The sequence below is a fragment of the Xiphophorus maculatus genome, chromosome 11 (assembly GCF_002775205.1).
Source record: "Xiphophorus maculatus strain JP 163 A chromosome 11, X_maculatus-5.0-male, whole genome shotgun sequence".
Taxonomy (NCBI): domain Eukaryota; kingdom Metazoa; phylum Chordata; class Actinopteri; order Cyprinodontiformes; family Poeciliidae; genus Xiphophorus; species Xiphophorus maculatus.
This window is the reverse complement of record NC_036453.1, coordinates 21,429,355-21,443,307: the sequence shown is the minus strand read 5'-3', so window position 1 is coordinate 21,443,307 and position 13,953 is coordinate 21,429,355. Positions and strand designations below refer to the sequence as shown.

General features: G+C 41.9%; 2 protein-coding genes across 2 annotated transcripts; one reads left to right on the top strand and one right to left on the bottom strand.

Annotated features, from left to right (window-relative positions):
- The first annotated feature begins 1,385 nt into the window (after positions 1 to 1,385).
- LOC102233418 (potassium channel subfamily K member 13-like) lies at positions 1,386 to 3,518 on the top strand. The gene is made up of 2 exons (XM_023342834.1): positions 1,386 to 1,779; positions 2,321 to 3,518. Exons 1-2 carry the CDS (start codon positions 1,386 to 1,388, stop codon positions 3,295 to 3,297), a joined length of 1,371 nt encoding a protein of 456 aa, XP_023198602.1. The 3' UTR covers positions 3,298 to 3,518.
- Positions 3,519 to 4,831: 1,313 nt separating this feature from the next.
- LOC102228305 (protein phosphatase 1B-like) lies at positions 4,832 to 11,966 on the bottom strand. Its single transcript, XM_005806642.3, has 6 exons — positions 11,171 to 11,966; positions 10,496 to 11,067; positions 8,396 to 8,513; positions 6,167 to 6,281; positions 5,989 to 6,052; positions 4,832 to 5,892 (listed from the first exon to the last, which is right to left on the bottom strand). The coding sequence occupies exons 1-6, from the start codon at positions 11,574 to 11,576 to the stop codon at positions 5,875 to 5,877; spliced, it is 1,293 nt and encodes a 430-aa protein (XP_005806699.1). The 5' UTR covers positions 11,577 to 11,966; the 3' UTR covers positions 4,832 to 5,874.
- Between the last annotated feature and the right edge of the window lie 1,987 nt (positions 11,967 to 13,953).

The following is a 13,953-nucleotide window of genomic DNA, read 5'->3' as shown; positions in this document are numbered from 1 at the left end:
TGCTGTGTTCGTTAGTCGTCATGATGCTGTTTGTCCCTAATGTCTTATGGATCTCAGAGACACCAGGAAGTATTTATCCTTCATTTAAAATGGTAACAAACTACATTGCAGTTGGAGGTTCTGTCAAAATCTGCATGCATACTATTAAAACAAAATATGATAAATTTTCAAAACTTGCAAGAATGGGTGCAAACACCTGCATGTTGCCTTGCTGGTTTGCTCAGTTAAAGATTCCCACAAAGGAAAGAATAATTGTATTCTTTTCTTTTGCTGTGTAACTTTTTGAAAAATAGCACTAGCAAAAGACCAATGGCTTTCTTCATATTAAGGCAGATGGGCAGTGTGTATTCCACACCTGCCCAATGCTGTCATCAGTGGGCTGGTGGGGAGGGGAACCCATGCCCTTACCTGCAGCACCAGACAAGATTAAAGGGATGAACAGACAGAAAACCTAATGCTCATGCTCAGTACATCCTCCCACACAGTCTGCAGAACAACAAAAAGCCACTTAGTGGGTCTGCAAGCTGCATTCTGATCCTAAAACCAGAGGCGGAAAAAATGTTTCCAACCCTCTAAAATTATTAAAATTATCTGCCAAACTTGTGTTCACACAATGGTTTCGGTTTTAATAGTTTTAATTATTCCTGTTTAATTAGAAGAAAGCCATTTGCGTCTGGACACAATCGAGTGTCTTAATCAATAGTTATATGAGTGAAGTTTTTTTAGTCCAGTTTGGCCAGTCTGGGATGTGGTAAATGTGTAAAATCAAGAGAAGCTCTTTAACAATGAAGAGAGAACTATATCACTCAGGGCGGTGTCAAAAGAAGATGGTTTTTATAGGAGATGATGATGTCACTGTGTGACAGATGAAACATCAGACAGACACACACACGCACGCAGACAAACACACACAAAACTCAAGAGGCTTCTTGTCATTGTTCAGCACACACATGGAAGAAGCGTACACTAACCAGCTGCGCTCTGGGGAGCGGACTCTCAACATGCAGGTAGAATAAAAACAAGTTTTATACTTTATTTGTTTAATGACCTTTGGCTTGCATGTAAAATGTTATGATTTTGTAAAGGTTATTTTTCTTCAAGTGTTAATTTTCCACTCTTATAATCCTTACGAGGTTCTAATTCAGTCAAAGTTAGTCATGTTTTCACTTTGATTTGTTAAGACATGGCAAAGATTCATCTAAATCATCTAAAAGGTTTACATTTGCAACAGCTACTGATTGATCTGCATCTTTTTGTGCGTTGTTCCAGATTATCCACAATGAAATAATCAAAGGAGCCCTCAGCGCATTTATCCTTTTCATTTGGCTTTCCTTGCAAGTAAACCGTGTTTGACTGGGGGGGCCCTGGCGGAGGGGTGGAGGTGCATGCTTCTGCAGTGGCGTCTCTGTGCATCAGCTGCGCTCATGGCTCGGAGGAGGGCTGCAGGCGGCTGCTGCTGCTGCTGCTGCTCCCGGGCTCCCCTGAACGAAGACAACGCTCGTTTCTGCTTGCTGGCCGGCCTCATCCTCCTCTACTTGCTGTGCGGAGCGGCTATCTTCTCGGCTTTGGAGCACCCATTTGAGATCCGTGCCCAGCTTCTCTGGAAGCAGCAGCTGGAGAACTTCACGAGGCGGTACAGGGTCAACCTGGGCGCCCTGCACACCCTGCTGCGGCAGTACGAGCAGGCGAACGGAGCAGGGATCAGAGTGGACGAGTTGAGGCCACGCTGGGACTTTTCTGGAGCTTTTTACTTTGTGGGCACTGTGGTCTCTACTATTGGTAATGACTCACTTTTATGCACTTTAAATTCTCTTAAATTGTCAGTAATTGAGGCAATAATTGTAAAGATACTGTCACCGCTGACTTTAACTGAGTAATGTTTGAAGAGGGTGCTGGGGTTTTCTTCAAATCTAACCAAATTGGTGTCAAACTTTTGTGTAGCAAAAAATTTAGTAAATAAAAGTGACTTTTAATGAGGCCATCAAAAAGGGTCTGATATCAGTCTACTGTGCTACATTTGTGCTGGTTTGTGCAGTAAAAAGATTAGAATAATAAAAACTGTCTATAACAAAATTGATATAGATTTCTTGTGCTATGTTTGTGCTGCTTTGTGCAATTTTAATTTTTGTAGCACAGTTGACTGACACCATATTTTGTTTGATTTTGTAAATGTGGTGGAGGATGCTGGTTGACCTTTGATGACCTCTGGAAACATTTTCATGAAATTATCATGGCACACGCAGAACTTTTTGCTGCACAAATTCTTCACAACAATTTTGTTTGATTAAAAAACTTCACTCAGTTTTTCTAACCTTTCCAGGTTTTGGCATGACCACACCGGCAACCATCGCCGGAAAGATATTCCTCATCTTCTATGGCCTCATTGGTTGTGCAGCCACCATCCTCTTCTTCAACCTCTTCCTCGAAAGGATCATTACCATGTTGGCATACATCATGCGCTGGTGTCATGAGCGGCGGTTGAGGTGCGGAGGAGCGGGTGTGGTGTCGAGCAGAGAGGAATCATCCGGTGAAGAGGACAGCCTTGAAGGCTGGAAACCGTCAGTCTATTACGTGATGCTGATTCTGGGACTGGCGTCTGTTGTGATTGCTTGCAGCGCCTCCACCCTGTACAGCACCATGGAGAACTGGAGCTACGTCGACTCCCTCTATTTCTGCTTCGTGGCATTCAGCACCATCGGCTTTGGGGACCTGGTGAGCAGTCAGAGGGAGCGCTATGAATCCCAAGGGGCCTACCGGCTCGGAAACTGCCTTTTCATCCTAATGGGAGTGTGCTGTATCTACTCTCTCTTCAATGTCATTTCTATCATTATCAAGCAAACTCTCAACTGGATCCTGGGGAAGCTGGCCTGCTCTGGGCAACGCAAGCTCTGCTCCTGCCCCTGCCTTCGTGGTAAAAAGCAAAGCAAGAGGGGTCCGGCGGCACGCCTCACACTCAAGCGAGTGAAACGCAACGCTGTGCAGCCTGTCTCCGCCCAGTGCCCCATGGGAAGGCAGCGCTACACGGACGGCTCTGTGGAAAGTGTGTGTGACAGCGAGACAGACGCTGGTCCAGGGGCTGAAGTGCATCTGGGCCGTCGTCTGTCTGGAGAGATGATCTCTGTCAATGAGTTCATGGTGTCCAATAAGGTGTCTCTGGCGTTGCTGCAAAAGCAGCTGAGTGAAACTGCTCACCAAGGGCCACGGCAGAGCTACGGGCACCAGAACGGGTTTTCTGGAGGGGTGGGGGCCTTGGGAATTATGAACAATCGCCTGCAGGAAACCAGTGTGGATAGATAGCTTCATTTGGGCTCTTTAGAAAATCATTAGCTTTGTCCTATCTGCATTTGAAAACCAAATCATGTGAATTCGGACTGTTTTTTCCCCAAGTGCAGTAGATTAGTTTAGTTGAGAGAACAGCGGACTTTCGTAGTGAACTCTGCAAAGCAAGTAAGTGATCATTTTATTTGGCGAGGCGAGAAAAAAACCTGAAATTTTTAGCTTAAAAAAGACTTGTGAAGAGGGGGCCAAAGTCATCAAGTGACTGACTCATACCAAAGCAATCAGACGAAAGAAGCAGTGAAGGACCACTTAAAGGAGGCTGCTGATTTGAAGAATGCTGCACATGTTGCTGGACCTCACAGAACAGAGAGGATTGTATCAGATCATAGTAGTTAATAATGTGCAAACGCAATATCTACCATCGCTTCTCAGCGATCCATTTCAAACGTAAAATAATTCAAATGTGACCTGTTTTAAAAATAGCTCCTGCAGAACTATAGAAAGGCTAGCAAACAGCAAAAAGGAGACATTTTAATTTGTCGATTGCTCACAAAGCACCCATCTTAGAAGTAATTTAAATTCATAGTCATCTTGAAGAAGATCCAGGGCTTTCAGCAGAGAACATCTAATCAAATGTGGCTTGTAAAGGACACTCCTGTGTCAATAAGAGCCACATAAGTAGTCACGCCATCATATAAACACAGAGAGAAAAGCTTAAGCGATCCACAGCGAACTCTTAAGAGATCCTTTACTATGCAAGGATAGAAGTATACATCTATGGCGTGTAGCATTGATGTGGCGTGTTTTTAACAGACATTTTATTTTAACAGTTCAAAGTCTTTTTCCTCTTTTTTGCTTCAATAAAGAAAACATTTTGGCAAAAGTTGTCAACTACCGGTAATTTAGTAAGTTTGGCAGTTTGATTTTATTAAAACTGCCAAACCTTTTGAGACAGAAGCGAGATAGAATCCGGAATTAATTGTAAATAAATGTTAAAAATCTACCATTTGTTAATCAAAGAAGTGTCAAATCTCCAGGAAAACAGATTTTTATACCTGTTGGATTGTTGTTTTTTTGACAAGTGTTGCAGGAAGACTTTTTCTGTTGAGTTTGCACACATCTCAGGAGGGGATTTAGCTCACTCCTCATTAAATTAGCTTTAAATCTTTTATTTCTCTTTGCCGCTGCTTGGTGACTTAAAGCTTCAGTTCCCTGCACACATTTTCTGTTGGACTCTGGTCCAAACACTTACAGTGGCAATACATGACCTTGCTGTGTTTCTTCAGCCATTTTTGTGTCCTTGTAGATATGTTTTATGATATGTTCAAAATGTGGAAGACAGAATTCCAGCATCAAATACGTATTTATTTTAATACAAATACGTTTTAACATTTTTGCAATTTGTTTTTTCTTAACTATTATTTTTGTCTGTCATTCTGTCTCACAAAAATGAAACAACCTTAAAAATGAAGATTGTTTATTTCCCATAGGTAAATTATTATTATTATTATTTTTTTTACAAAATCAACAGAAAAACAAAAAGTCAGTCATATGTTCTTTATTCAGATTAAAATCTTTAATTTCATCATGTAATGTTTAATCACAGAAAATGATACACAAACGTAACAGGATGATGCAGAATGATGTAAATAAAAGAAGCAGTACGGAAACTGACCCGTTCTATTGTTTGTTGCTGATGTTTTATCTACCATATAAATGAAGAATAAGGCAGCACAGGACACGATCAATTCACTGAAAAAATACATTTCACAGACAATTTCAAAATCCTTAGAAAGTTGGTAAATGCATGAACATGGCCATGTAGAAATTTGATTTGTCATTAAATTCAGATTTAGGCCATTGTCTGGATATGTTCTGGTCAAACTTCCTGATAAGCAGATGTTTTTTTCTGCAGTTACAACAAAAATACAGACATTATTAACCACTTTAGAAAAGAAAGGATATTTTCTTCTGGTTTGTGAAATGTATTTTTTCCTTTATGTACGTACAATAAAATATTTGTAATTATTTACTTATCACCAGCAATAAGAAACATAGATGAGTTCCCTGACTCACTTTCATTGTTGCTATTTCTTGTAGGAACAAATGGCCATTTGTATGCTCACTTATGTCTAGCGTTGACAATTAACTGTTTAATTCTAAACATTTTTACTTTAAATCTTTCTTTAAAATACCAGTTCATATGTATCAAATAGTCCTGATTTTTTTATCCAGTGAAAATGTACAGTGTCACTTTTGGTTTTAATCCAGTTGTACTGATCTGTCCTTTGAACTGATTAGCTGTGCTGTGTGTTCACTGAATTAGAGGCAGAGGTTCATTCCTTGCTCTGTGTCTGAGTACGTTTTACAAAATATCCGTCTGGTACAAATATAAAGTTTTAGGCTTTATTAGATCTCTTTGTGCAATGCATTTGTTTTAACAAGATGCTGTCTGCGAGCATGATGTAAACAAACGCCTTTGCCAGGTCATGTGATTCCCCCTTATGGTCAGATTGCACACATGAACTGAGGAAACAGTTCAATATTCACATTTATTACAGTCCCTCTGAGTCAGAGAGTCTCCACTTCAGGGCCTCATGAACTTCCCAGAGCCTGTTAAGACAAGTAATGTTGAAAACAAAGGCATATTTTGTATATTAAAATAAAATAAATGGATTTCAATGAGAAAACTATTTAGTGTGGACTCACATTTGGTACTGCAGGCTTGTGTGTCTCTCTTTGATGATAGTAAGCAGAGATAATACAGTTTCTCCTGTAGCACACAAAAGTGACATGGTGTTGTTGTTTTGTTTTTTTTGTAACCAGTGTATAGGTGTAGCTCTGATTTTACATGTAGACACATTAGGTGACATTTTCACTGTCTTACTTGCTCTGTATGCCTCCACCTGGAGGTAATCCAGGAATGACGGTGGACGCCAGGACTGTGAGGACAGACAGCAGGTCAGGTTCCTCCCCGGAGGCAGACAGCTCGTCATAGATTTCTGTCAGACATCAGGACAAAGAAACACTCGCATGAGCACTTTTAGCAAACACCTCCATACTTTGTGCACTTTCACTTTTGAAGTAAACTGCTTTGTTCTGCAGTTCTGTTGGTAACCTTGTCTGTTCAAATCACACCACATCTCTTTAATTTCTTGTGTTTGGTTATCTTATCACTCTCTGCATCTGTTTACTATTCTTATTAGCGCTTTTTATTTGAAGTACTCTGCTGAACTCTACAAAAAATAATTAATGTTGTACGTTTGTTGGAGAGTATGATGGTTAGCTTTTTTTCCTAATAGGCCTTTCAGGACATTGCTGAATGCCTATAGCCCTGCCCTCCTCTTTTAGTGTGGCATTTTCTTAAAATTGCATTTATGCTCCTTTAGTTTGCTTGTTGCAAATCACCTTTTGTATTGGACAGCATTTTAATGAATTGTAATTCAACATTACTGTTAGTTTGTATCTGCTTTTTCATTTTATTATACTACTTCTTTTTTTTTTAATGTTATTTCTATTGGAAAAAATAGTAGGTGGAGCTGTCAACAGGTGGAAAAACTTCCAGGAGGTGAATAATTTTTATCAGTGCTGTTTGCATTGTGTAGCATTACATTAAATAAAGTTATTAGATCATCCCTGCAACACACGAATAGCACATATGTTGATTCCATAGCAGTGGCTATACATGCATATATACAGTTAAACTTTTAAATGGATAGATATTTTTAAACATTGTGTGGATTATCTAAAGATAATCAAAAGCAACAATGTAGAGGTGCACCTTATGAATGCCTATGATCATTTTTTGTGCTAAAGAAACACAAAAAGTTTACTTCTCCCCCCAAAACCTCAAATTTGGCCCAGCATTAGCAAAAAGTCTGTCTTTTCTTCATTAGAAGTTTAATGCCATTACAGTGGTCTTTAGCATCACTTGCTGGCGTGGCATATGTATTACAACATTTTTTGACAAGATCTTCACAAATTGTGCGACATTACGGAGCCCTCTAGGGCAGTGGTCCCCAACCACCGGGCCGCGGACCGGGACCAATTGGTACTGGGCCGCGCAAGAAATAATGAACTACTTCCGGATCTTTTATTATGAAAATCCTAAACCGGATTTTACCGGTTACGTCTTGCGCGTCAAAATTGAGCCAACTTGCAGCAGAATGAGTAGCAAAACAACATCGGAGTACAGCGAACCCTCGCTATATCGCGGTTCACCTGTCACGGTCTCGCTGCTTCGCGGATTTGCATCGTGCATTGTGTTCTGCATTCTGATTGGCTAAACAGTCTCTCCGCTTCTTCTTTACCTGTGTGTCAACAACGGTTTAATATGTACACGTACGTAAAACAGCTTGCCATATTTAACATAATCGATGTTGGTGGCATGTCGGTTTATAAGAATCTATTTGCCCAGAAGAAAAAAGAGCGACAACAGCTACCGATAACTATGTTCTTCTCTCGAAAAAACACACCTGCACCGCGGGCTTTAGAAGAAAAAAACCGCTACAGAGCGGAGTGAGGATGCAGCGGCTCAGTCAGAAGAGCAGTGAAATACACGTGAGTCACTATTTGTGCTACTGTACTTTGTTTTTTTTTTTTGTTTTTTCATAATAATTTTTTATTTTCTCCCTTTCTAATCCAATAACTCAGGTCGCGGTGGGGCGGCGCTGATCTCCGCAATTCGGGCACGGGAATCCGCTTTCAGTTCATATTAAAATGATTATTTTACAGTACAGTAGTTATTTGTAAAAAAAATTTTAAAATTGTTTATACAGTACCTTTTATTTGTTAAACAAATGTTTGGGCCTGTAAAAAGGTTTTGTTCTTTGGTTTCAATGTATTATGGAATATTTCATTGTATAATAAATGTAAAAAAATAAAGGTTCCTACTTCACTGATTTCGCCCATCGCGGGTTCTTTTTGGAACTTAACCGCCGCGAAAAACGAGGGGGTTAGCCCCCCCCGGACTCGATACTTACGACGCGCACCCCCCCAGTAGGAAGGTTTGAAAAAAACATGGCTTTAAATTTGAACAAGCACATTAATTAAAGTTGAAAAACAGAGTATATAACAAAGCCACTCTTGCATTATAAAGTTTACTCCCCCAACACACCTGCCACTTTGGATTCCAGCAGATCCTCCAGCTCGGCCTCCTGGTGTAATGCTTCCGCTGACAGCTGGGGGGCGCCCGGGAAGCAGAGCAAGATGATGCTGATGTTGTCCAAGCTGCCCTGTGAAGCAGAGCAAAGCAGCGTCAGCACGGGCTGAGCAATGATGGCTGACCTCACAAATGTCAGCACGCAGGACGCGCTCTCGTCCTGCGTGAATCGCTTTAGAGATGGGTCAGTTTCATCTCAGGGTTTGCACACCTCTGTCACACGGATGGAGGGAAGCAGAAAAATGTAAACCGAGCATAACATTTTGAGGTTGTGCTGCACATCCAAACCGAAGCTCTGTTACATAACTGAGACATGATGTCCGGAAAGGATGGAGCATGGGAGTAAGAATGTGTGTTTATTTGTGAGAATATCTTTCTACAAAGGATCAAGTCTTGTATACCTAAAGATTTTTGGGATGAAATCAGTGATAGTTTCTGAAATGGGTCCATTTGACTGGGGATCCAGGAGAAATCAATGTAACATCTTCTGACACTCCTGCAGTCTATTTAGAAGCGCTGAGTGGACTATTATACCATGAAGGGCAGCCACAGCGTAAATGAACAGGAAGCTTTAGCAGAGGTCAGCGCTGGATTTTCAGTCAGTATCATGGCTTTCAGAACCAGGGACTCTCAGTAGTGTTCACAAAAATGCAACAACACAAGTAGGTATATTTCTATTAACTTGTAATGTACAAATAAAACCAATCAGGTTGCTCACACAGCAACACTCTGCAGTGCGGATGTGGTTGCTCAGTGAAGAAAACTCTGTAAGACAGCTGTTGTCAGAGTCACTGGAGTGTTTAAATTAAATCAGAGGAAGTACAGAGACATTAGAAACTATTGGCATGCCTGCGATTTAATTAAGACACAAGAGAGTGAGGGAGAGAGCAAGATTTAAGGCAGGAAGGTTGAGCAGAGGACACACAGTGTGAAGTCGCCTCTACTCTTAATGCTAATAATTAACCAATAAAATCATGGCCAGAAAATATAATTGAATGTCATTGCTTCATCATCGGATATTGTAGGACTTAATGAGAAAATTGGAACTGGCCCAAAACACAAAATTCTGATAATCGCATCATGTGTCTTTATAAGCAGCCCTCTTGTCTTAACAATATTATCTATTTTCCAGGCATATAGCGCCATTTTAAAGCACAATCAAGTAATTATTCTATCTACAGTTGTTATAAAATGCTGTATATATCAAACATGACTTAAAAGAAATTTGACATTGCAATTTAATGCCTTGAAATTGGGCCTCTGTCTCTTAAAGAAACTCCTACTCTCTCCGACACTCCACTTTCAGCACGTCGTCGTAGCGACATTCCTCTATAGACATTTAACATTGTTCTTAAGAACATTTCACTGAGAAGTAGGTGGTGTATAATGAGCGCAGCAGATGTGCAGTTCCACTAGGTGTTTGCTAATTGCTGCTGCTAGTCTGAAGGAGTTGAGTGGAGGAGGCACTTGTGAGAATGGTTGCCATGAGAGATTCAAGGATTTCTCAACATGCATGGAAGAATGAAGGAATGACATTATAACATGATATTAAACTTAAAAAGGTTGATTTTTAAACCTAAGCTTTTAATGAATCTCCAAAACTATTTCTAAATATTCATGTATTTTTGATTATTATTATTATTATTATTATTATTATTATTATTATTATTTTACCTGTGTTATTCAAATTGCATTACATTTCTTAAAAACACAATTTTAATAACCATTGCACAGTGACATTTGATTTTATTTCAGGAAAAATCAAATCCAAGATGTTAAAGTTCTTGCTGAGCCAACTAGCCTGTCAAATTAAAATCAGTTAACTTGTTAAACAATTATTGATCCTTTTAAACATGACACTGTCTGAAGATTGACTGACAATGTTACTCTAAGCTGAACTTAGAGCCTGTAGATCAGGGATAAAATCTACAGAATTATGTAACTGCTTGAACCTCTTGTTTTAGTTTGTGCTGTAACTAAAAGTCTTTGTTGCTCTCATAGGACCATGCTGTGACCCACAAGACTTGAAGCAACATGCACAGACGTCACTCTGACCTTGTACAGACAGAGGTCGATGACTTGAGTGCAGACATCCCTCAGGTCAGTGCAGACTTGCAGCCGGTTGTGGACGAAAGCGCAGAGCTCCTCGTTGCTGATGGTGTCCCACACGCCGTCGCAGGCCAGCACCAGGAACTCGTCCATGGGCGAGCGCTCCACCACACACACCTCCGGCTCCGGCGAGACCATCTGCTGGCTGGGGGTCCGGTTTTCCACCCCTTTGTAGCTGAAGTCCCCCAAAGCTCGGGACACAGCCAGGGAACCGTTGATCCTCTGAAGGGACACCGACCCGCCGGCGCTTTCGATGCGCTCCTTCTCCAGAGGACTGTACGGTTTGTGGTCCTCAGTGGAGAAACACACCTGCCCCGACCGGCACAGCACGGCCCTGGAGTCACCACAGTTGCCGAAGTAGATGTAGTATGGGGAGATGAGGGTGGACACCACGGTGGTGCCGCCTCTCTCCCAGCCTTCTCGCCGGGCCACAGAGTGCAGGTGTTTGTCTGTCTGCATGAAGCCCTCTACGATGGCCCCCTTCACCTTTTCGGGGTTTTCCTCAGGTCCGACCCCACCTGTGTGCACAATTGGGTGTAAACTGAGACTGAACACTCCCTCAAGCCCCCCCCAAAGCAACAGTGCATGTCTTCATCACATGTTCAGTGTGAAATTTTTTACCTGTGGTCAGGATGTGCCCCAGAAGGTGCTGGGAGCAGTATTGGGCCACCGTGTTGCCGGCGTGGCCGTCGAACACAGCGAAGAAGCTCCACTCGGAGAGCTCTCCTCCCAGCTGCGGCACGCAGTTGTGGAAGTCCTCCATGTTGGCCCTCCAGCCCTGCATGCTCCCCAGGGCGTAGGTGAGGCCCCAACGAGCGCAGCCCTCCTCGGTCAGCTTCTCCAGCACCGGCCGGTCCAGGTACGGGCTGGGGATCACCTCCTCCTTCTCCCCCTCGCCCGTCTGCTCCCCGTCCGACGCCCCCCCGCGTCCCCCTTTGAAGAAAGAGCTGACCCTCTTCTCTGTTTCTTTGACCAGCTGTCGCACGAATGCAGGTATCTCCACGTTGCCCTTCCTGGCCGTCCTCATGGCTCCTATGAGCAGCTGATGAGGGTGTAATCTTCGCTTGTCCCGGCTCTGGTGCTTGTGGATGGGATGCAGGGCTGGGCTTCTGGCCTGACTCTGGGCCTGTGCAGTGTCTGCGTAGCCCTGCTGCTCCAGGGCTCAGAGCATGGCTGCCTCAGCTGATGGATGCTCTGCTCCCCTCCCTCTCGCTGCTCATCTCTTTTCGTCTTCCCCTCTGGAGACCTCACTGATCAGCGCGCTCTCCTCCCCTCATCCTTCCTCTCTCCTCTTTGTTTTTTGGTGTCTTCTCTGTGTGACTGTGATTTCACCTTCTCCCTCGCTTTTTCATAGCTCTACACTCTTTCTCCAGCTCTCCCCCCCTGGCCTTGTTATTTTCCCTGCCTCTGCTGTGATTGGCTGGCTATTTGTGTGCACCAATCTCTTCCTCTGTTGCTCTCCCTCTGTCACTGTCCTCCTATCTGCAGCTCTGGCCCTCCCATGCTGATGGTAATCTCAACCTTTGATCGGCTGGGATTATAGGCTTGTGGATTAAAGGGCTGTCGGCCGTTTAGGGAGCATGTGATTCGATGGTGAGACTCTGGTGTGGAGGATCTATTTAAAGTGATATCCCACTTTATTTCGTTTCCTTCTTTTAAACATTTGCCATGGTGACGCATGTGCCCCCTAAAATAAAGCCTGTAATTGAAGCTGCAGCCATTGTCTAATTATGTGTAAGGAAGAGCTCAACTCTGTAACTAGAATTTAATCATTATTACTTCGTGGGTGTTTAACGTTTTTTTTGCATAACAGCTTTTTGTGCCTCTGTCTGAGCTTCTTCTTCTTCTTCTGTATGCCTTTTCACAAACATGAAACCTTTGAACCGTTACATTTTTCATCACTTTAGAACCACAAAGTATGTACACAAGGTAGCACATAACTGAATAATGCATGGCTTTTATGTTTTCACATAAAAATATGAAAAGACTTTTGTCTTGTGGGAAGGTGAACTTTCATCCCACTGTAATTTTCTGTAATTAATACCTTCTGTTTTCAGTCGACTTTGATCCACTGCTCCAAATTAAAGCTACAGTTTGTAACCTTTATTTTAAAAAATCTCTTTTTTTGTATATATTTGCTAGAACTGTCACTAAATTGTGACAGTTTAGCTCCAGACATAATCTGTGAAAAAAATTGAGCTCCTTTGCCTCTGCCCAGTGATACCATTCAAACCAACCAGTCAGGTCAAACGTTTTAGTGCTGTCAGTCACCCTTGTGTTCGTGCTGCTAAATGTGCTAATGGTGAAGAAACAACTTAACGTTCCAGGAAAACCATTTATCCACCATCATCAGACGAGAGCATTCTCGACGTGCTCCGTTGTGGTGAACCAGCTGTAACCTAGCAGAGAGCAAGGGGGAGGTTGTAAGCAGCGCATACATGATGAGTGATTGGCAACGCTAAGACCCTCCTCCTTGGTTTTGATTGGTTCTTTCTGACCAGGTGCTTGAATTTTTTACACATTAGCTGTTTTACACAATAATGTCACAACAAAGTGCCTTTTGAACGAACCTGATGCACAGACTTGATATAGATTCCAGTCACTCATAGAAAGGGGTTGAGAAATTGTAACCAAAGAGAAGAGAGTTTTAATAATAGCCCACATTTCCATATAGGGTATTAACAGCCATATTATTGTTTCAATTACTGGATTTTGTGACATTATCCTGCGTTAATTTATACCAAAATTTTATTACACACTTATGGACTCTGTTGGTTAGGTGACTTCTCAAGGCAGTTCTCTGAACTGGATTTTATTTATATTTGTCAGAGTAAAGAGGATGAATGCCAATTTGTGCCAGAAGTTTCTTCCCACAATACAATTGTGCATCACATTTCCTACTTAAAACCCTGATAAAATATATTAACATTTGATGCAATGTTGTAAAATGTGCACAGGTTCAGGGGATGGATCCTCTTGTGAGGTGCTGGAACGCTACAAAGGTCGTGGATTGGAAATTTAAATTAAATTATACATTTGTTGGTATCACGTGGTTCTTACTACACAGAAAATCAGTTTTCCATTGATAAAAAAAATGGGAAAAATATATAAGAACTGAAAACTGTAATGGATTAAGCTGTTGTAGCTTGAGGACTAAAATACACTCTGTGTTTATTCTAATCTAAATGAACAGATTTTGTTTTCCCATCATTATGCAACTGACAGCTGCTTTCCTTGGTAGCGTTTCTCAGACAACAGCTCAAACCTGTGGGGTCAGCCAGAATGACAACGCCTCCCTCTGTAATTAATCATGTAGCTTGATGTGCTTTGACAACGATGGATGTGTAATTTACAACACACTGCTGGTCGCAAAAGAGCAAAAAAAATAACTTATTACCTGAGTT